Source organism: Danio rerio, chromosome 20 (assembly GCF_052040795.2).
Source record: "Danio rerio strain M-AB ecotype USA chromosome 20, GRCz13ab, whole genome shotgun sequence".
In the NCBI taxonomy this organism is placed as follows: Eukaryota; Metazoa; Chordata; class Actinopteri; order Cypriniformes; family Danionidae; genus Danio; species Danio rerio.
In genome coordinates, this window is record NC_141040.1 from 39657446 (window position 1) to 39682081 (window position 24636).

Sequence of the window (24636 nt, forward strand, 5' to 3'; positions counted from 1 at the left end):
AAGTGAAGCTAAAAGGTAAATACACATAAATATGGTGCATATTGTCAAGAAAAGTTGAAAAAGAAAAAAAAAAGACAGAGAAGTGGTTAAACAGGCTAATTTTGGCTAAATAAATTTATTTTCTTTTTTTTGTTTCTATATTCTATATGGTGTCTATATTCACCATAATCATTATGTTTAGAGGCTTTTTTTTGTGTGTGTGGTCATCTAGATCCAAAACTGCTGCTCAAATATACTCTAAAAGTGTCTGAATTACGTTTTGTTTTGCACATCAGATGTGACTCTCTTTGGTGTCAATGTTTCTCATCTTGATACTGTTGTCATAAGGAAAAATAAAGATAAAGAAGAGAAAGAGATAAAAAAGTAGAGAAGTGCTGATGCACACAGACACTTCATTAAACACATGACAAGCTGCTATCACTGCTTCATTCACGTGTGTTTTCAACAGGGTAATTGTCCAAGGCTTTCAGATCAAAGTTCTACTCTTATTTTATTGGTATCTTTGTATAAGTGAGCAACACCTTGTTGTCTTCTCCTGGAGTTAACATGGACTCCATGTGGAGAATCAGCCTCTTCATTGTACTTCTAGCGCTCAAGGTATTTAAAAAATTATTATTATTAACATTTTGGTAACACTTTACAATAAGGTTGTATTAGCTCATGTTAGCTAATGCTTTTACTAGCATGAACAAACAGTGAATAATCTGTTACAGTATTTGTTGATGATAGCTAACATTAGTTTATGAAAACACAGTAGTTCATTGTTAGTTCATGTAAACACTTGGAAAAACTTGGATTCTAATAAAGCATTAGTAAATGTTTAACTATGATTAATAAATGCTCTACAAGTATTGCTCAGAATTAGTTCATGTTTGTAAATACATTAACTAATGAAATCTAATTGTAAAATGTGACCCACATTTTTACATTTAAAAAGCTTTTATAGCAAACAATCAAGTAAATTATTAATCAAAACTATGATTAATCTACCTTGCAGGCACATGCCCTTCCAGCACAATATGGTATGAAATTTTATATTAGTATATTAATATTATTTAAGTATTTCTGGAGTTTCTCACAGATGTTTATGCTTTCTTAAATGTTAGGCGAAGATGCAGATGCAGGTGAATTACGGGAGGACATTCTTGAAATTAATTTAGGTTGGTTACAAACTTATGTAACAAAGTAGAAATCAATAAATCTTAAAAATAATGCAGTTTATATGCTTTATAATCATATTATACCCTATATTTGTCATTTCGAAGATGTCATTTTATAGTCTATCTAATATTATTTTTTTAAATGGCACAGATTCCCAAAGAGAATTGTTTGAAGGAGATATTGCAGGTGATGTAAGTATTTTATTTCTAAACTAAAATCTGTTGTTTTTATTGGTAAGACTTTATTTTGATGGTTCATTTGAGTATTAGTAGACTGTCTGCTGATACTGCTCCTTTAACAAACATTTAACTTACTAAAAGAAACTTTGCAAGTACATGTCAACTTACACTAACCCTAACCCCAACCTAAGAGTCTACTTATAATCTAATGAGAATTAGTGCAAGTAAATTCAATTGAACAAACGGACCATCAAAATAAAGTGTGACTTTTTATTTTATCACATTTCAGTCTCTTTGTTGATATTTTGATCTAAAATAAACTCTCATCTCCCAGCCACGAAGAAATGCAATAATAGATGAAAAAGCAAGATGGCAGTTTCCCATTCCATATATACTCACAGACACATTGGGTAATATTATTTTCTCCTGTGGTTAAAAATACTGATCTCCAGCATGATAATATTCCTAATGCTTGACTTGTTTAGATCTGAATGCAAAAGGAGTGATCCTTCAAGCGCTTGAAATGTATCGTCTGAAGTCTTGTGTGGACTTTAAGCCCTATGAAGGAGAAAGCACCTACATTTCTTTCACAAAACTGGATGGGTAAGTTAAATTCAAACAGTCTAATAAATCAGATTGTCAATAGTATCCCATCTGTAACACCAATATTGCATTTTTCTTTGTTTTTGTCATCATTTTAGATGTTGGTCATTTGTAGGAGATTTAAAGACAGGCCAGAACGTCTCCATCGGGGAGAGATGTGACACTAAAGCCATTGTAGAACATGAGCTTCTCCATGCACTGGGTTTCTATCATGAGCAATCCCGCTCAGACCGGGACGACTATGTCAAAATCTGGTGGGATCAAATCATTGAAGGTTTGTGGGATTAGAAGTGTTTCTATCAAGCTTTTAATTAAGAATAATAAGAACAATTCCTAACATTTATATAGTGCTCTTCTAGAAACTCAAAGCCCTTTTTTTTTCTTTTTTTTTTTTTTAACTCATTTTTGGGGAGAATCTTCTTATCCACCCCCAGTGTGTAGCATCCATCTGGATGAGTCGACGGCAGCCATATTGCATCAGACTGCACACCACAGACCAGCTGATTGGTGGAAAGGGACAGAGTGATGAAGCCAATTATCATATGGGGATAGTTAGGAGGCCATGATGGACAGAGGCCAGTGGGCAAATTTGGCCAGGATGCTCAGTTTAATGTCTCATCCAAAAGACGCCACTCACTGAGCCCCTTCACAATACTGGGGCATTAGGACCCATACAGACCACAGGTTAAGTGGCCCCTACTGGCCTCACTAACAGCAATTAGTCTTGCAGCTAATACACTCATTAAAAAATATGAACTTTTTTGGCTCATCGAAAGATAAGTTTTCTCAAATTTACTCAATATTTATTCCTCAAGTGGTTCCCAATGTTTGAGTTTCTTTCTACTGTTGAACACAAAATTAGAAATTTTGATGAAGCCTGAAAACCTCTAACCATTGACTTCCAAACATATACTATGGAAGTGGTTACAGGTTTCCAACATTCTTCAAAATGTCTTCTTTTGTGTTTAACAGAAGACGAAAATCCATTAAGTTTTGAAACAAGTAAAAAGTGAGTAAATGATGACAGAATTTTCTTTACTGTGTAAACAATACCTTTAAAAGGACTATTGTTTTCTTGGTATAAAAAGCTCTTTAAAATATAAAAAACCCTTTTTCCCTGTAAGGACCTGAAATGGAATGGTCCTATATATGTTAAAGGATTTTTTAAGAACAATCAATGCTATTTTTAAGATTATTTCCTATTCCATTTTGTGAACTGCATTGCAAAATTATTTGGAAAGGATGGAAGAGGCATTATGCAATATTTCTTTTGTCATTATTGCAGGAAAGGAGCACAACTTCAATAAGTACGAGGATGATTTTATCACTGATTTGAACACACCCTATGATTATGAGTCCATCATGCACTACAGGCCTCTGTCGTTCAACAAGGATCCTGATATTCCTACTATAACCACCACCATCCCTGCCTTCAACAACATCATAGGACAGCGCTTAGACTTCAGTGCACTTGATCTGGAGAGACTCAATCGCATGTATGAATGCAGTAAGTTATGAAGTTCAACAGCTACCTCTTATGAACATTTAGAAACACAAGCATGTCAAAGCTTAATAAGGTTATGCTTAATGTTATGTTAATTTGGTTATGTTTTACTTTTAATTTTTACAAAGTTTTGTGTTCAGACGACAACACTGTCAGATTAATCCACAAAAGCATGAAGAAATGCTGCATTATGTATGTCGGGCCAGTAGTTGGCGATGTCACTTTGAATCGAAATACTTTACATCTGCACACATACGGACCTGTAGTCCAGTGGTTCCCAAAGTGGGGCTTGCAAGACAATTAGTGGGAAGAGGGGTGTTGGGTTGCTTGATGATTTCCAAACATTTCATATATTTTGTTTAGCTATTAGAATTACCAAATTTTATCCCAAGAATACAGAAGATAAACAGAATATTTCATCATTACATACAATAACAAAATGCAAATTAAAAACCAACAGTCTTTAAATTTTTTTTTTCCATTGGATTGCGACCCCTAGGGTTATTAAACTAGATTAATAACACAGCAATCATGTTAATTGGTTGCAGTAGATTGATTTTACGGCACAATGTAAAACTCTGACCCCTTTACGGCACTCACATACATTAAAAATAAAGACCACAACTGAACATAGAGGACGATCACTAACCGTGCATTCACATGGGGCTTCAGCGTCAACGCTTGGCGAGGGCTTGTCTGAAGTTGGGGCTGAGATCATCATAGCAGCGTCAGCCAAACAAATTAGTCTGCAATCCCTGCTTGGGCTGGGGTATTTGAGTATTGGTATATAAGTGATCTGATTGACTGACACATTGTTGGTGCTTGAAAAGTTGAGAAATGCCCATCTTCTGCAGCGAGCAATACCGATGAAGCAGTGCTGACGGATCCACAATTCAGTTCAGCAACACTTGATGTCATCCCATTCAAAGTGAAAGGGAAGCGTTGATGCTTATGCCCTGTGTGAATGGGACGTAAGTGGCGGTCTTCAAAAATAAACCAAGAATAGTGTTGTGCTGTAAACATTGCCCACCATTCTCATTATGTGAGGTTAATATTAAATTAAACAAATGAATAATGACTATAAAAACGTTATGGTTGTTAGACTGTTGCACTTTTTTGTGTTGTCAATAAGCTTGTGTTTATATAGTTTCTGTTGGTGTGTTTGTGCACCATTGTGTGCAATGTTTGTGTGTTTATAACCACCTATGAGTATAGTGCAGGTTTGCGGAGCTGAAAGGTTTGGGATCCCCTGCTGTAGTCCACCAATGTTGTTTGTTACAAAAAAAAAAAACATTTGTAAAACATTTGATAAACGTTTTTATAAACTTGCAATTTTAGTTTACTCATAGATGTTAATTGTTTGCATATAAATTCTGATAACTTGAACTTTACAACCTTTTTTTGTTTGTTTGTTTGTTTACATTTCAGGTATTCAAAATGCAGTTTATTGTGAAAGAATGGCTAAATCACACACAAAAGTTTACAATCTCTGATGAAAGAAGATTTTTTTATTGCCTCAGATTTTTCTTTCTCATTTATATTTAATTGCACACTAAATAAAACAAAACAAAAATTATATATACATAAATATTTTTTACATTTGTTAAAGTAAAGAATTAATTTAAAGAAAAGAGTATAAAAAATATTTTAAAATAATTCATTCATTCATTTTCTTTTCGGTTTAGTCTCTTTATTAATCCGGAATCGCCACAGCAGAATGAACCGCCAACTTATCCAGCATATGTTTTACGCAGCGGATGCCCTTGCAGCCATAACCCATCTCTGGGAAAGATCCACACACTCTCATTCACACTCATACACTATGAACAATTTAGCCTTCTCAATTCACCTGTACCGCATGTCTTTTGGAATGTGGGGGAAACCGGAGCACCCGGAGGATCCCACGCGAACGCAGGGAGAACATGCAAACTACACACAGAAACAGCAACTCACCCAGGAAAGGCTCGAACCAGAGACCTTCTTGCTGTGAGGCGACAGCACTACCTACTGCGCCACTGCGTTGCCCTTTTTAAAATAATATAAAATATAAATATACAACATATGTAAATTTAATAATAATAAAAAAACATATAATACTCTGATATTACCAAAAATTGAAACATAAAAAAAATTATTAATTAAAAACTGCAGTAGTTTCTCAATTGTTCTAACGCTTTGCTTGTATTCTGAATGTGATACAATATAAAAACAAATAAAAATACACACAGCATTAGCATTGATTCTGTTTCATATTGATTCTATGTTTCTTATTGATTCTTTGTTTCTTTCAGCTGCAACCCACACTCTGCTGGATCAGTGTGCATTTGAGCAGATCAACATTTGTGGAATGATTCAGAATGATGAGGATGATGCTGACTGGGTCCAGACTTTGAGCTCTACAGATTTAAAGGATCACACACTTGGAGGACAATGCAGAGGTAAGGAGACGCTTAAATAATTTAAAGGCATAGTTCACCAAAAAAAGTTCAATTTACTATTTACTCACCCTTGTGTTAGTCTAAACTTTTATGAGTTGCTTTTTCTATTGAACACAAAATACTTTGTGTAATAAATAGTAACTATTGACTTAGTAGGAAAAACAAATACTATGAAATTCATTAGTCATCTGTTTTCAGTTTTATTCTAAAATCCTCTTTTGTGTTCAGCAGAAAAATAAAAGAAGTTAAACAGGTTTGTGACAAGTGAAGGGTGAGTAACTGATGACAGATAACACTTTATTTTGATGGTCCCTACTGCCCATTTTGTTGACTAAAAGTAACATTGCAACTACATCCTAATTAATTCTCATTTGAGTGTTAGTAGACTGTCTGCTTAATATCTGCTACTTCAACAGACCTGACTATGACTAACTTTGCAGGTACATGTCAACTTACACTAAACCTAACCCCAACCTAACAGTCTACTTATAATCTATTCAGAATTGGTTGACATGTAGATGCAATGTAACTTAAATTCAACAAAATGCGTTAAAAGGACCATCAAAATAAAGTGATACATAGACTTTTCATTTCAGAGTGAACTGTCCCTTTAAGAATTAAAAGGAGTTGAAATAGTGTATAATATTATGAACAGGGATTATTATTATTATTGTCTTATTGTCATCAGATTCAGGTTATTTCATGAAGTTTGACACCGATAACAAGACGGAGGGACACAGTGCTTTGCTGGAGTCACGGATTCTTTACCCCAAGAGGAACCAGCAGTGCCTTGAGTTCTTCTACAGGATGAGTGGAGAGCCAGGCGACAAGCTCATCATCTGGGTCAGAACTGACGATGGAACTGGCAATGTGAACAAAGTCAGGAAAGTTCACACAATCACAGGTCAGCTATGCCCTAGCGTTACGCTTATTTAAAGAAATATGTATTATTAATATGTATTAAATTCCAATATTATAGAGTGCAATTTTTGCAATTCGTTTTTGTGATTTTCGAGATTGCGATTTTGATCAAAAATAATATGTTGTGATAATAATTTAACATTATTTGAGTGTGTTTTCGTGTTGGATCCATAGGCATTAGTATAAGGCATGTTATGTAAATTTGACTCTAAATTCACCAGTATAACAAGTCAAAGGATTTCTCCCAAAAAGCTGATTCTTTTTTATTTTCATTTTATTTTTTTTTTTATGAATGGCTACAGTAACTGAATCATTGACTCAAAATAGTAAAACAAAATGAGTTAAAACAATCTGTCTGAATTATAATTTATCCTATTTTAGCTTCTTGTTTTTTGAACTCTTGTATAAAATCCGCATCACATTTACCATTTGGGAAAATGACACTCTTTCTGATGTCATATTACTTAAGTACATCATATTTTATTAGTACACCCCTCCACCACTTTAGTAGGTACACCTTACTAGTACCATGTTGGACCCCATTTGCTTTCAGAACTGCCTCAATTCTTTGTGGCATAGATTCAACAAGGTACTGGAATTATTCTGGAGAGATTTTGGTCCATATTGATATGATTTGTCAGCTACATATCCATGATGCGAATCTCTTGTTCCATCACATCCCAATAGAGCTCTATTGGATTAAAATCTGGTGATTGTGGAGGTCATTTGAGTATAGTGTCATGCTTAAGAAACCAGTCTGAGATAATTTGGACTTTATGACATGGTGCGTTATCCTGCTGGAAGTAGCCATCAGAAGATGGGTGCACTGTGGTCATAAAGGGATGAACATGGTCAGCAACAATACTCAGGTAGGCTGTGTCATTGACACAATGATGAATTGGTACTAAAGGGCCCAAAGTGTGCCAAGAAATTATGCCCCACATTATTACACCACCAGCAGCCTGAACTGTGTATTCAAGTCAGAATGGATCCATGCTCTCATGTTGTTCATGCCAATTTCTGGCCCTAGCATCCGAATGTCGCAGCAGAAATCAAGACTCATCAGACCAGGCAATGTTTTTCCAATATTCTATTGTCCAATTTTGGTGAACCTGTGTGAATTGTAGTCTCAGTTTCCTGTTCTCAGCTGACATGAGTGGCACCCGGTGTGGTCTTCTGCTGCTGTAGCCCATCAGCCTCAAGGTTGGACGTGTTGTGCGTTCAGAGATGTTCTTCTGCATGCCTCGGTTGTAACGAGTGGTTATTTGAGTTACTGTTGTCTTTCTATCAGCTTGAACCAGTATGGCCATTCTCCTCTGAACTCTCCTCTGGCATCAACAAGACATTTGCGTACACAGAACTGTCGCTCACTTGATATTATCTCTTTTTTTGGAACATTCTCTGTACACCTTAGAGATGGTTGTGCGTGAAAATCCCAGTAGATCAGCAGTTTCTGAAATACTCAGATCAGCCTGTTTGGCACCAACAACCATGCCATGTTCAAAGTCACCTATATCACCTTTCTTCCCCATTCTGATTTTGCTGCCATGTGATTGGCTGATTAGAAATTTGCATTAACGAACATTTAGACAGGTGTACCTAATAAAGTGGCCAGTAAGTCTATACACAAAGAATAAAAGACAAAATTCAAAAAAGAATATCTTTGACCAATATAGATAGTCTGCTTTAATGTCATGCTCATATCACTGCAAATTATAACTTATATGATCGTACTTATTAATTTGACTATAAGACGAATATTAATATATGTTAATATATTATTAATATAAACATTGCAATTTGTTGTAAAGCCAATTTAAAACAAAATGTTGGTTATTTTCTAAAGTTAAGAGCAAATTTGATTAAAAACAATCTCTTTTGATATCCCTTACGTAAAGCAGGCAGCTGTGGTTGTGTATTAAATATTGAATACTGTGCATTTCTTTGATTTGACTAGGTAATGGAGATAACTCTTGGAACATTGCACAAGTCACTCTAAATGTAAAGGAAAAATTCCGGTACTTCTTCCAGGGTATTGTGGGCCCCAACAAAACATCAGGGATCTTTATAGATGACATTATTCTGACTGAAACATCATGTCCAAACACTGTCTGGAGGATCCAGAACTTTACCAACCTCCTCAATACTCTCCCACATGATGCCAAAGTTCAGAGTGAACGTTTTTACAACTCTGAGGGTTACGCTTATGGAATTAATGTTTATCCAAATGGCAGGGTGAATTCATCTAAAGAGTTTGTAGGGATTACGTTTAATCTTTTCGGTGGTGAGAATGATGCAGTATTAGAATGGCCTGCGGTAAATCGGCAAGTCACTGTTACAGCAAAGGACCAAAATCCAGATGCAACCCTGCAAATGTCCAACAGCAGAAGCTTTACCACTGGTGCGTATCTGTCTGTCTGTCTGTCTGTCTGTATTTTCATTTTGCAGCACGTAGGGATTCATGAATAATTAAAGAAACTCAGTGAATCACTGATTTAGATGCTGACATGCGGTGGAATAAACCATCTACATTTGAACAATGGGATGATACTTGCAATTGCTTTAGAGGACCAGAGTTTGGCTGGGGTACCTTCATCTCTCACGATCAGCTCCGCAGGAGAGACTTTCTCAAGAACGACGACCTGATCATTACTATTAATTTTGATGGTGAGAACCTTTTTAAGTAGATATAAAGTGTTAGTTCACCCAAAAATTAATTTGTTTAATATCCACAATTTTGAGAGCATGAGTTGCTAGATGAGTGGCGGGTGTGTTTGGCACATCTTAATTAAGATATTACTGTGACATAAAGATCATGTTCATACAATCATATAGTCAGCTTCAAGCATAAAAGATGATTCAAAATTGCAGTGTGAATTAAAGGAATAATTCACCCAAAGTTGTAATGCAATAAATATTTATCTTGATTTTTTCATAACTGTTGGAGGTCAAAGTCAAAACTAAATTTCGATTAATTGCACTGCTCTAGCTACTATTATTCTCTAAAATCATTCAGTAGTGAACTTGATTTTAAGTGACTTACCCTTAACTTTGAAAAGTCACTTATGTCTATGTCCATGTGCATTAAAACTTGCACACTAAGCCTAGGACAGAAAAATTTCCTTACAATTTTGGTCCTGCTAGCATCCAAACATAACCACAGCCATACTGTCCATATGTGTCTCGGGGAGGTAGGACTGAAGTGTAATTCAAGGACCTGATCTACTACCTTTCTGCATGTCTGGGTCATTAAGAGTTGACAAAGTATTATTTTATTTTGGAGGGAAAGAAGTTATTGATAAAGACATTTTAATAATCAGTGGGCATTGCTGGGGACATGCCACCTCTGTCATTTCTGTCTAATTCTAAACCATTGACTTAACCTACAACATTTTCTGGTGAACACCAAAGAGGATATTTTGAAAAATGTTGGACACCTGTTCTCATTGCTTTCCATAGCATTTGTTTTTGCTACTATGGAAGTCATAGGTCTCCAACATTTTTCAAAATATCCTCTTTTGTGTTCCAACAGAAAGCAAAAAAACTCATAAATGTATGGAACCACTTATAGTAAATAGTGAGTATTTTTTAATTTTTGGGTGAACTATTTATTTTGAGGCATTGATTTGCTGCAGTTAGTGGTGCAATAAGGGTGATCAACACAAAGAAGTCAACCTAATAAGTGGCAGGAAAGTGTATATTCATCTTAATGGTTAAAATTTTGCTTTTCTTTAACAATTAGATTTGGCACATCTTGTAAAATCTGAAGTTCCAACCAAAGTCTCAACCAACCCCCAGCCTGCAGAAGAAACCATTGAGAGACCAAAAATCCGACGACCACGAGCAATCAGTGACCTGTGTCAACCAAACCCCTGCCAAAATGGAGGAGCGTGTGTCACACATCAGGGGAAAGCAACATGCAGGTAAATGTACCTAAACCTGACCATTATCTGATTTTAAAACAAATGAGAGCTTGATATAAATAGGGGATAATCCAGCCTGATTTCATGAGGTAACTATTTTACGTTTTGTCAGTTCAGTGGCTAATTCATATGAATTCGTACAAGTTTAATCATACGATTTTAAAAAGGAGGTGTGGCACTCAACCCCACCCCTAAACCCAACCATCATTGGGGAAAAGTACAAATTGTACAAATGAGATCACATGAATTCACGAATTAGCCACTAAAACAAAAAGTTACAAATTCCTATGAGGAATCAACCTATTGTCATGCGTTAAAGGATTTGAAATGTACAATGTGGAGGCAAAGAATCACCCAGTGCAAAGCAGAGGGACATTGCCTCCTCGAAGAGAGATTGCATGTGTGTGCATGTAATTGACGGGCATATGTAATAGCTCATATAACATCCAGCTACTTCTTTGCAAATATCTTGGTGCATATTAGAGAGTTGATTAATCCCCATCAGCTCCCTGGTGAAGAAAACGTTGGTGTCCTCGAGATTACACAGAACAATGAAAACTTTGTATACCGAGTTGCTAAGGTTACTACAAATGATTGAGGGAAACACGTTTTTATTGAAATTCAAAGTTGTTCAAAACTGACTGGAACTAACTGCGCATTAAACGATTTTATTGTACACCTTCCAGCCAATCAAAATCAAGACTTTAACCAGACCATAGAATAAGAAAGGGATAATCAATGGTTTGCCATGCGTTAAGGGATTTTAATGCACAACGTGGAGTGCAGCCTGCGGGGTCAGGCTGATGTAAAGCTTCTCTTGGATATGGTCGTGGTAATGAGAAATATTTATATTATTTTTTACATTTCCCATTTATTGTATTTTATTAACATCTACCTCCACCTCAACCCTAAACTCATCAACCCTAAATCATCACAGTAAGGTAAAAACAGTAGTTGTACAGAGTATTATTTATTCTATCTATTAAATTACCCAATAAATATTTTTTTTAATGTCCACCCCCACCCCAACCGTCACAGTAACGTAAAAATATGAATTATTGTTATACAGTGTTATAAAAATGCTGCTATAATTGATGTGCATATTGTACTTCCGGCTGGCTGCTTAGACTTTACCCTAACTGCCTGAAGCTCAATATCCAAATACGCTAAAGCAAACTTTCAAAGATGCATCCTTATATGTAAACTGTCGATTTGACTTTAAAATAACTACATTCTCTCTTGAAACACTCTTAAAACTTGATTTTGTGGCAAAATAGAGGAGTATTTTTCTAATCTTGCGAATTTCCGATCCACCACTAACCATCCTCACAGCACATGTGTGTTGCTAATAACATTTGGAAGAAGCGCATTTATTTCAAACTGTAATCAAAACTGACTGGAACTACCTTTACGTTAAGTGATTTTAATGCACACCCTCCAGCCAATCAGAATCAAGAAATCCAACAGACTATATAATAATGACAGTTATGTGTCGTCTGCAGATGTGCCTCGGGACAGGCTGTTGTGTACACAGGAGACACTTGTGAGAAACAACACATCGACGGAGGAATTATGGGAGTTTTGATCGGGGGTGCTGTTGGAACTGTAGCACTTACTGTTGCTATCATTGCAGTGATCTACAGGCAGAAGTAAAGCTAGACATCTGAATACCATCATTCTGTAATATGCAACATGCTTCTTTAAAGAATCAGAGTAGTCTGCTCAAGATTTATCTTTTATTCAGAATAAAAGTTGTGCTATCAACAATTGCATCTCTCTTTTTTCCACATCCCTTTAAAAGAAACAAGGAAATAGGTCTAACAAGAGAAAAACCGAAACAATAATTTGTCAAGCTGAAGAGGAGTGTTTATACGTGTTAAATTGTCTTTGGTTCATCAGATATTCTGTCACATTTTCTAAATAGCACACAGAAATCAATGTCACAGTTCCGCAGAACAGAAGCAGAGCTAAAACTAAACATATTACAATCAAGTTAAGTGACCATATTTATATTGCCTTTATCAGATGTACAGCATTGTTTTAAATAAAATACAACAACAATCAGGGTAGAAAACTATAGATAATTGCTACATATATACAGCGGTACTTATATTGTTCTTTTAAAAACACAAACATGACCATCTCTTATATTTTTGTATCCGTTTCTCATTGTTTGTTCCTAAATGTGTGTAGTACTGTATATGACCAGAGCCTGTTCTTTGTCCCAAGCATGATAAAGTCTTTTAAAGTACAAGAAGTACTTTTAGGTCTTCACCAAACAGTTGTGCTGTATCTACTATTTTTGTGCGTCTGTGAGTTCAGAGATGAGTCTGTGTCCCGCAATGTTTTAAATGCTCCTTCTGTGATGCAAATTGAAACAGAAAATATATTAAAGAGCTTTTGTTAGAAAAAATTATAAAAAATAATTTTCTGTAGAGCTGCTTTTAAAGATGTTTAACAAATAATGAGCCTAGCAACACTATTATTGATCTAAACCGAATCAATTTTAAACCATTTTGAGCTGAATAATGAAATTCTTGTATTCTGTAGAGCTGCTGTATAGCTACATTACATTTCTTTAATTTGATGAACTAATAATGCTGGCACTTCTATCAAACTAAACTTAATGAATTGAATTGTCCTGAATAGTTAGAAAATCCCCTCTGTTTTACAGTGTTATATGTATTCAAAGTAGCTATAGTGGTAACAGACTTCGTAACATTCATTTAAGTTATTTTGCTATTTTTACACCATTAAGATGCTTTACAATACTTTACTGTATAACTTGCAATATAATGAATGATTTTTTAAAAATACATACCTTGTGTGCATTTTCTTGTGTGGATCATTTATTTTGCGACGGATGTTGTTGTGTTTTGTTCTTTAGCTGATTTCTAAAGAGTGTTAAAAAAATATAATTTTAGAGAAACTTTTTTAAAAATAATATTTTAATAAAAATATAATATTTTAAAATATTTTTACATGATCTAAAAACATTGTAGTTGTAATAAATACACACATTTAAAATGTTCACATTTTTCTGTGGCATGGCAGTTAAAAAAAATTAGTTTCCTGGAACTTACCCCCACAATTATTTTTAATATTTCATCTCGGACCTGAAAAAAAAAAAGAAAAAGAAAAAAATAAACATGTCAGTGTTCTCTGGTCCTATCTAAACTAAACAGCCATGAGGTTAATTTATTAGTTGAAAATTCTGTCAGCAATTACTCAACCTCATTCATTCATTCATTTATTTTCTTTTTGGCTTAGTGCCTTTATTAATCAGAGGTTGCCACAGTGGAATGAACCACCAACTTATCCAGCATATGTTTTACGCATGCAGTGAATGCCCTTTTAGCTGCAACCCAACTCTTGAAAACATCCATACACACTCATTCACACTCACACTACGGACAATTTAGCCTACCCAATTTACCTGTACTGCATGTCTTTGGACTATTGAGGAAACCCACGCAAATGCGGGGAGAACATGCAAACTCCACACAATAACACCAACTGACCCAGCCGAGGCTCGAACCAGCAACTTCTTGCTGTGAGGCGACAGCACTACCTACTGCACCACCATGTCGTCTACTCAACCTCATGTCTATCCAATTCTTGGATTAGGATGTTTTAGATTAAATCTGAGAGCTTCCTAATGCTCCGTTACCAGTAAAGGTCCTGACTCGTTTAACAGATATAATAAAGTAACAAAAAACCTAATCAAAACAGACCATATGTATTCCGTAGTTCAACCTGAATATTGCCAGGCTACGAAAATACTTTTGTGCACATAAAAAAACAAACAAATTACTATTCTACAGTTTCCTCTGTGTCAGTATAAAGTTACCATGAGCGATGTACAGTTAAAGTCTAAATTATTAGCCCCCCTTCTTTAATTTTTTCCCCAATTTCTGATTAACGGAGAGAAGATTTTTCTAAACACATTTCTAAACATAATAGTTTTAATAACTCATTTCTAATAACTTATTTATTTTATCTTTGTCATGATAAGAGTAAATAATATTTTGTTAGATATTTTTCAAGACACTTCTATACAGCTTAAACTGAAATTTAAAGGCTTAACTAGGTTAATTAGGTTAACTAGGCAGGTCAGGTTAATTAGACAAGTTATTGCATATCGATGGTTTGTTCTGTAGAATATCGAAAAAAATATTGCTTAAAGGGTCTAATAATTTTGACCTAAAAATTTTTTTTACATTTTTTTTATTCAAAAACTGCTTTTATTCTAGCCGAAACAAAGCAAATAAGTATCAGACATACTGTGAAAATTTTATTGCTCTGTTCAACATAATTTAGGAAATATTTAAAAAAGGAAGAAAAAAAAAATCAAAGGGGGGCTAATAATTTTGACTTCAACTGTATATGTTAAATAATATTTTTCTGTTAGCCCTGGCAGACTAGACAAACTGTCTCTCTTGCAGCATTGTTAAGTTTCCATTAACAAATGGTTAGCAGATAATTTCCTGCAATCAAACCCTGATAAAACGGAAATGTTGATTTTTGCTCCAGATAGCATCACATCCATAATTAGACAAGTTTTTAGGGGGTTGTCATCTTCAAATTGCTGTGGCATTAGAAATCTGGGTGTCATGTTTGATAGAGCTCTGGGTTTTGACAGCCATGTTAAGTCTGTTGTTCGTACATGCTTTTTACATCTGAGAAACATTGCAATAATCAAAAATATTGTTTCAAAGGAAGAAATGATGATGCTTATCTAAGCCTTTATCTCCTCAAGACTAGATTGCAAGTTGTGCAGAATGTAGTGGCGAGGCTTTTAACCAACACCTGTAGTAGGTCGCACATTACTCCTGTGCTTAAGGCACTTCACTGGCTTCCTGTTAGTTTTAGAGTCAATTGTAAGATTCTGATCATTACATGTAGAGCTCTGCATCTCTTTTGTATTCAAAAACTTTTACAGTCACTCATGTAGCCAGTCTGTGGAACCAGGGTTGGCAGTGTTCTTGCTGTGGGGCTCACAGTGCTAACCACTGGGCCGCCGTGCCGCCCAATCAGAGGTAAAGGAGGAGAATAGGGGAGGAGGGGGGTTTCTTCCAAACGAAGATAAAGTGAACTGAAAACTGTGGCTATTTATAGTAGCTTAGGGCTCATATGATTGGAAGATGGTGATTAGCAAATGCGAGACCGGCCATGATAAATCATAAGCACGTGATCCTCTCGAAATTAGTTTATGAATAAACTTCACTGAGAACTCTGGGATCAGTTGAACTTTTTAAAAAACATTTAATGGTGAGTTGGTTTTACATCAGTGTTTGCACTTTTTTTATAAACAAGGTTTTACCTTGTTTTAATATGTTTTCTTCTGTTGATATGCGTTCTTTTACCTGTTTTCTGGTTTTTATTCATTGTAAAGCACTTTTTAACTTTGTCTGTGAAAGGTGCTGTATAAACCTTTTACTTACACCACAGATTCCTGCGCGCAACTTCCACTGTTTGAAATACAGCACAGGCCCATATGTGCATCTTAACTGAGCGCACCACCACAAAGAGCACTGTGCTCTCATGAATGCACCTATACTGAAACTGTTGAATAAAGTCATTATTTTTTTATTTAAGTGCACACAAAGGTATTTTCATAGCTTGATTATATTCAGATTGAACGATTGAAGGCAAAAGATCTGTTTTAAGGAATTTTATTTGCGCATTTTCTGGACTAGAGTCAGCACCCTTGCTGTTTATGAAGGATGAGGGAGCTCTCAGATTTAATTAAAAATATCTTCATTTGTATTAAGTCAAACAGAGGTCTCAGTGGTTTGGATCAACATGAGAGTGAGTAATTAATAACATAATTGATTATCAAAATAATAGCAATGCCTACCCTTTTCTCTGCAAAACATCCAGTCAACAAGATGAAGAAGCCCTGGAAGGTATACAAAAGCATGAGGTTATACATGTATGCATATATCAGCTGTACTTTTTAAAGTGGTAAAATCTGTTCAGAGAGACAGGGAAATACCTGCAATGAGTTGAGAATGGTGAACAAATAATTCACTAAGTATGTAATAAACTGCGAAGAGTCATCTATCAGAAACACAAAAAGCCCCAGAATCCAAGTCCCACCAAAAACAGGTGTGAGGAAGAGTATGACTTTGATGATGCTTTTTGCTGCATCCTTATCCCCCTTTTTGTTTGTCTCAGCTCCGGACGGCTTTAAAACGGTTGCTATGACCACCAGCATGGAACACATGTTCACCAACACAATTGTCCCAACAGGAAACAGAAAAGCGTGGATGGATCCCTGCATAGGCGACTGATAGGTGAGCCAGCAGGTTTTGGAGCTATAATATGGGATGCTAGTTGCTTCTTCGTAGTACACATATGTAACCGCCACAGTCACCGTCGGACAAAAATAGCCGATGGTGAATCCTAGAATCATGTACACCTTTTTCCCAATGCGGCTGAAAACGAAAATGAGCTGGTGGACCAGCATGAGACTCAGACAAAGCATCCAAAAGAACATCGCCAGGAAGAAGTAATGCTTCGCCACCACTAGAACAAGGCAGAGGGTTTCATTTAGGATTGACGGGAAGGAGGAAGCTAAGAAACTGCAGTCAGCCAATAGCAGAGAGAGAGCGATGTTGACGAGTGCGGTGTGCCGGAAATGGGAAAGATTGGATTTGACCACGGCGGACCAGACCAAGAACTCAATGATGATGTAGGCCAACAGAGAGCATATGGAGACGCCCAGTCCGATGTATGTGAGCTGATCTAGAAAGGGCATGCTTATTGGGTACTTTGACATGAGCATGGAGAAGGAGGTCAGATGGTTGCACTGGCAGTAGCCTTCACCTCCACGACCCTTTACGTACACGCAGCCCTCGTCTGACCATCTCTCTTCTGAGACGTTCCAGAAAACACATTGCATTGCGGCATTGATGCCCTCTTCATTTGGAAAAGCCAGTCTGATGTTGACTGACGCCTGAGTGTTGTTCTCAACTGTGCTGGATACGACTATGCTAGGAAAAAGGGAATTTTCGTAGCCCACCTTTGGCAGAAGATTGGCCAAGCTCTGTAGTCCTACCGTTTTGACCATATCTGCTGTTGCGTTCACCTCAATATCCACGTTGAAAATGGTTTTATTGCAACCGGAGCCACCTTTGCAGACCTGCAGCTGGATGTTTGAGGCATTGTAGCCCTCGCTGGTGTTTATTCGGATGCTTTTCACAAGGCCTTCTACAGACGACAGATACTGGCTGGCCAGCGCCCCGCTCTGTGTCTTGTCTCCCACTTCCCAGGATCCGTTCAATATGCTGCTGGCTGATTCCAGGAAATCCTTCAAAAGAGCAGAATTTTAAAATGTGTGAGAGGATTCTAATTAAGTAATTATTTTATACTTGATCATGTCATTGAGCTTGGAACATAGAAATTTCTAAATGTCTGAGTTTAAGCATACATGTTTGTTTTTTAGAAGAAGAATCCTCAGCTCATCAAGAATGCATTTTAATTTATAAACAATATTATATACTACTATTACAGTTTCAAAAAGCATCAAACATTTTGTGCATTTTTCATAACAATAAACTTCAGTTACTTTCACTATTTAACTTTGGTTAACAGGGCATAAATGGTTTGTAACTACTATACAAAACAAATGCAATTATTGTGCCATAAAGTATGGTTACTACTTCTACTGTTTGAGGGAAGCACATTTACTTCGAACTGTGTTCAAAACTGACTGGAACTACCTGCACATTAAAGAGCGCCTAGTATGAGTTTCTGAAAATGACCTTCCATGCAGTGTGCAACACAGGTCTAAGTGTATGAACATCAAGCTGAGGGTTAAATTTGAAAATGCACCTCGTTTAAAAATATAAATTTTTTAAATAAAAGATTCAGCTCAGAGTTGTTACATGATTCGTCGTTACTCCGGATCTTTTGACTGTTTGTATCAACGTTGACATCAAACAATACCAAATATGAACTACTGGATCTGGTAAAACGTAAATGCGGTTAATTAAATAAACGTAAAGACACTATTTTAATCAACGCTGCATTTTACCTCATTAAAATGTTCATTCATTAATTTTTCTTTGGCTTTGTACCTTATTTATCAGGGTTCACCACAGTGGAATGAACCGCCTCATTAAAATGTTCTGAAAATATATTATTAAAATTGTTTTCTGTTTGTAAGATTCCATTCCATGAGCCTAATGACAAAATCCGATGAATGGTCAAAGGTTAAATGTGTAAGCCTTTTGCTAAAGTTTCTGAACAGAATTTAGAATTTATTTAAATTAGTTTCCAGCTCGGAGTTCAATATGACTCCAATTTTTAGTATTCCAATTTTATGTTTTTAGCTAATCATATTATTAGTGATATAATTCAGATTTTGATCTTTTCATGGGTCCGATATTCTTAATTGTTTATTCATTAAGGACCAAACACCTCTTAGAGTTCCACTCCCTGGGATTGCGTTTCTTCTCACAGACACTATCTCGACATTCTGAAGTTAGTCAGAGGATGTAGGATTAACTAACACCCAATTAATCCGGTTGCCTTCTGCTCACTTGTACTAAAAGAATAGTTATTTGACCATTTTCATAAAACTTTTAATATTCTTGATTAAATGATTAAAAGGTCTTCAAGCTGCCATGCCACTCTGCTCCGTACAGTCAAATGCGCCTTAAAAATTGATAAAATCATTCATTCATTTTCTTGTCGGCTTAGTCCCTTTATTAATCCAGGGTCAGCACAGCGGAATAAACTGCCAACTTATCCAGCAAGTTTTTACGCAGCGGATGCCCTTCCAGCCGCAACCCATTTCTGGGAAACATCCACACATACACACACACACTTATACACTACAGACAATTTAGACTACCCAATTTACCTGTACTGCATGTCTTTGTACTGTGGGGGAAACCGGAGTACCCGGAGGAAACCCACGCGAACGCAGGGAGAACATACAAACTCCACACAGAAACGCCAACTGAGCCGAGGACCCAGCAGCCTTCTTACTGTGAGGCGAACATGTTACCCACTGCGTCACCCGATAAAATCATGTCACAACATAATGGTAGCGCAGACTCTGCATATTTATACTGGATAATATCTGCATAATATACTGAATGCAATAGATTCTGGAGACTAATAAAAAAGGATAACATTCATTTTCCAGTGTATCATGGCAATTCGAATCAAACAATAAAAGCCAATTCAAAAGTAAATGCACAACATCAATTACTCAAAGATAATTCTAAGAGTAATGACCTTATTCTTAGCATATGAGCGGGTGCAGCCATTTGAATCTTTTTGGCTTCAATTCATTTTTAGATGTTAAAAACAGCATGTTATGCTGCTTGATGTTACAAACTGATATTTTCTTTTTTATTAATTTACTTTGCATCGTCCTGTACACACTTTCATGTAGAGCAATTATTTTGGCCATTTTTTGCTGTTTGTTATTCCTAGTGATTTCTCCTATAGGCAGCTGAATCACAAGTTCTAAAACAATTGCAAAAACGAGCATACTTCCTCATTAAAGAATACGGTCAACAGATGGAAGTCCAAATTATACATAATGTTGAGCTTGAGTGCTCTTTACTATGGGCCGGTCCGCATGCAGACTTGCGACCCCGAGACATTTCGTCCTTTTTTTAAATACCCCAGGAGAGCAAAGATTAGTTATTTTAAGTTAACCAGTGACTTAAAGATTTACTCATCTGTTGTTTAATTAAAATTTACAATGACAAAACCTCATTACCAGTCACACCTGAGTATTTAGCAATAGCAGAGGGGAAGGAAAGTTCAGCTAGAGGGCAAAGCCTATCCTGGGCCTTTTTTCTTCAGATTTTTGTTGTTGTCTTATTACAGGACACATTGAAGTCTGAGTAAAATCCATCCCTACATGTTTTAAAATATTTAATTAACTTGTGTGATGGCAAAGCTGAATTTTCAACTTCAAATTAATAAATAATATTGAATAAACTACACTATTACAGAACCTTCTATGAAAAGCAGAACTCTCTTTCTGAAATTAACAAAGTCTTTAGGCCTACTAGTGTACAAACATATTTAAAGGTAAGCTGTCAAATGTGAGCGAAATGGTTGATATACTTACTGGAAGAAGGTTTTCGCCTAGTGGAACATTGACTGATGCCGCTTTCATAGTCTGGAAAACGTTGACTGCTGTGCTGATGTCTCCAAAACTGTTCTCACCATCTTCTTCACTAGCAGTGTTGTTTTTTAAACTTTGAAAGATGTACTGTGCGCCCCCTTGTGTTGCTCCAAGTCCTTTTTCAAAATCCTGGATGAAGATAAAAATTTGACTTTAAAAAGACGTGGTATAGTTGTGTCTTTAAGTTTTCAGGTGGCTCAACATGAGTCATGTCTTTTACATTTGCATACCGATGCTTGTGAAGCTACATTGCTCAGGAACGCTTTGACACACAGAGAAACTTCTTGGCCCCATGTTTTTCCATTGCATTTGCGTGTCAGTGTGCCTTGTCTCCCTGTTGCCGTGCAATCTATTACAGCTGTATCATTATTCTTGGTTTTTGGCCATGTTCTGGTAGAAATGACTTCTGCTGCACAAAAGAGGTCATTGGCTACAAAAAGAAAACAGTTGAAAGATTAGCTGCTTTACTTTATTGATCATTTTTACTAGTCGAACATGACTTTCAGTAGGCCTACTTACGGTAAATGACTGATACGCTTGCTGAGAAATTTCGCTGCTGATTTAAAGAGTTCACTAAAACACAGCTGGCGGTGAGGGAAGGGGGTTTTCCTGTTGCCAGACAGTTTACAGTGAAATCTGCCGAATACTTGATTAAACCATTGCTCTCTGGAAAACATTGTTAACATTTTTATCAGTGTTCACTTCAGGGTTTGAGTGCAATAAATGGTGAACGTATGTAATAAATGCATCTGGAAACATTCAAAACGTATCGATTTCATTAAATGTGTAGCTTATTACATTTGGATTAGTTCAATGTTTAGTTAATGGTCCTGAAACTGCGTTCTCACTTTTATACATAGTCAAAAACTTCACTGGAAGCAAATGAGAAATTAATTTAATCATAATCAAGCATAAGTGCTTGGTATTGGTCATGCAAAATCTCGCTGAAAAGGTCATCGAACACAATTTATGCATGAGCTTTGGAGAAAAACATGTTTTGTGCAATGTGTTCTTCACATTAGTTTTTAAACTGTACACTCACTGGCCACTTTATTAGATACAGCTATCCAACTGCTCGTTAACGCACATTTCTAATCAGCCAATCACATGACAGCAACTCAATGCATTTAGGCATGTAGACATAGTTAAGCTAATCTGCTGCAGTTCAAACCGATCATCAGATTGGGGAAGAAAGGTGATTTAAGTGACTTTGAAAATGGCATGGCTGTTGGAGCCAGACGGGCTGGTCTAAGTAATTCAGAAACTGCTGATCTACTGGGTACAACCATCTCTAGGGTTTACAGAGAATGGTCTGAAAAAGAGAAAATATCCAGAGCGGCAGGTCTGTGGGCACAAATGTCTTGTTGATGCCAGAGGTCAGAGGAGAATGGCCAGACTGGTTTGAGCTGATAGAAAGGCAAAAGTAACCCAAATAATCCGTTACAACCAAGGTATGCAGAAGAGCATCTCAGAACACACAACACGTCCAACCTTGAGGTGGATGGGCTACAGCAGCAAAAGACCACAATTTGCCATCAACAACATGAAAGCATGGATCCATCTTGCCTTGTATCAACGGTTTAGGCTGCTGATGGTGGTGCTATGGTGCTGAGGACATTTTCTTGGCACACTTAGGGCCCAATAGTACCAACTGAGCATCGTGTTAACGCCACAGCCTACCTGAGTATTGTTGCTGACCATGTTCATCCTTTTATGACCACAGTACTTTCAGCAGGATAAAGCAACATGTCATGAAGCCTGAATCATCTTAGAGTGGTTTCTTGAACATGACAGTGAGTTCACTGTATTCAAATTGCCTCCAGAGGCACTAGAGCTCAATCCAATAGAGCACCTTTGGGATGTGGTGGAACGGGAGATTCACATAATGGATGTGCAGCCGACAAATCTCCAGCAACTGCATGATGCTATCTTGGCAATATGGACTAAAATCTCTGAGGTATACCTTATAAAGTTGCCCGTAAGTGTATGTTTGTGTATTTTTCATAACAAGAAATAAAGTTGAATAAAAAACTAAAACAACAAAAAACATAATAACAAAAAACATTACTGAAGTGATATACACTACATTCATTTCATGCAAGGAAAAAAGAAAAAAAGAAAAATGAATTTTTTTATCATCATTCAATAACAGCACCACATGGTTAATGTCATTGTAAATTGCTCTGCTGACAAATCTGCAGCAACCCGAGTGATGCTGTCAGGCCAAACTTATCATGACAAAGACGAAACAGTTTGTGATGCATTTATCAAGTTGTCATAATGTCATCTTTTCATTGTGTAAATGACACTTAATGACATTAAAAACTTGTTAAAAACATTATAAACTTTCTCAAGTAAATGTTTTTAAATTAGTACAAACTATATGTGACTTGAAGCCATGACAGATTATGTTTGCTTTATAAAGATAACGAAAAGCCAGTGTCAAACACTATTTAACTAAATTCTAAACATAATTGTAGGCTTACCTAATTTAGTTGGTGTAAGATTTTCCATACTTCCGAGTTTTAGTTGGGACTTGTACGTTTCAGTGCTGTTGAAGATGGAACATGTGATGGTAACTTTAGCGGTTGATGATGCAGAGCAGTCTATCGTTTGTGGATTGCTTGTCACATTACTGGCCTCTGGCAGCAGTGCAATATCAACTGGTGCCATTGCCATATGAGCTACGTTGTCTGTGACAAAAAGGCAGCTGTATGTTCCTGAAAAAAAAGAATTTAGCTCACAATGTTGCAATATTAATGTCCTGTTTTACACTGTAAATGATTTTTGTAAATTACACATCACTGCAAACTGTATTTTGCTGTTGGACAATTTTGCAGTATGTTACCATATTTTAAAGTTGCATTGTAAAAATTACTGTATATTTTACAGTAAAGATATGCAATACTGTAAATGCATATACAGTAAGATAGTGCTGTAAATGTAAATACAGTATTTTTGCTGTAATTGATTTACAGTAAGTTACTGCAGTTTCTACAGGTCATTATTAACAATGCATTATTAACAGTTTTTGTAAATTTCACAACATTGTAAACTGTAATGTGAACTGTATTTTACTGTAGGACAGATATGCAGTATGTTACCGTATTTTAAAGTTGCATTGTGAAAGTTACCGTATATTTAACTGTAAAGATAAACAATACTGCAAATGCATATGCAGTAAGATGCTGTAAATATAAATACAGTATTTTTTGCTGTAACTGATTTACAGTTAGTCACTGTAGATTCTACAGGACATTAACAATGCACTTTAACAATTTTTTGTAAATAACACTAACTGTAATGTTAACTGTATTTTACTGTAGGACAGTTATGTAGTATGTTACAATGTAAATACAGTAATTTTACAGTAATTGATTTACAGTAAGTTGCTGGTGAACTGCTGCCAGTAAGTTACTGTAGGTTCTGCAGGAAATTGTTAACAGTGTATTCATATGATTGCATACACACCTGACCAGTATCCATTTGTCTTTAAAAGCGTGACTGCAGACATTTCTGTACATGTATCTGAAAGCATTATTTCACTCCCTGGTCCCAAAGTCAATGGCGCTTCGTCGCCTCTGGACATCTGCCATACACATTTGCTCATAGCTTCTATAGAGGTGCAGTTCAGCTGTTGTCTTGAATTATAGCATAATTTTCCTGCAGGTGCCTCAATGTATACTAAGCCTGCAAAGATAATATAGAACACAGCAATGGTGATAGGATTGCTTAGGATAGACAAAGG

The 24636-nt window shown here is 36.2% G+C and overlaps 2 protein-coding genes across 5 annotated transcripts in view; one reads left to right on the forward strand and one right to left on the reverse strand.

The window, feature by feature from the left end:
• The first annotated feature begins 514 nt into the window (after positions 1–514).
• mep1a.2 (meprin A, alpha (PABA peptide hydrolase), tandem duplicate 2) lies at positions 515–12676 on the forward strand. The gene is given in 14 exon segments (NM_001128727.1): positions 515–597; positions 998–1022; positions 1107–1160; positions 1312–1352; positions 1675–1750; positions 1826–1943; positions 2042–2217; positions 3229–3450; positions 5739–5885; positions 6574–6789; positions 8764–9207; positions 9306–9473; positions 10549–10729; positions 12232–12676. Coding segments are annotated over 14 exon segments (2070 nt in total). The 5' UTR covers positions 515–546; the 3' UTR covers positions 12383–12676.
• Positions 12452–24636, reverse strand: part of adgrf3b (adhesion G protein-coupled receptor F3b) — a 671400-nt gene continuing 659215 nt past the window's right edge. For all 4 annotated transcript variants that reach the window (XM_087298509.1, XM_087298508.1, XM_087298506.1 and 1 more), the window contains 10 exons: positions 24360–24578; positions 23375–23608; positions 21408–21554; positions 21119–21318; positions 20832–21017; positions 16728–18044; positions 16590–16631; positions 13813–13845; positions 13551–13623; positions 12452–13089 (listed from right to left, as the gene is read on the reverse strand). In XM_087298509.1, coding sequence (XP_087154635.1) covers positions 13579–13623; positions 13813–13845; positions 16590–16631; positions 16728–18044; positions 20832–21017; positions 21119–21318; positions 21408–21554; positions 23375–23608; positions 24360–24578 — 2423 coding nt within the window. In that variant the 3' untranslated portion in view covers positions 12452–13089; positions 13551–13578. The remainder of the gene's footprint in view (positions 13090–13550; positions 13624–13812; positions 13846–16589; positions 16632–16727; positions 18045–20831; positions 21018–21118; positions 21319–21407; positions 21555–23374; positions 23609–24359; positions 24579–24636) is intronic.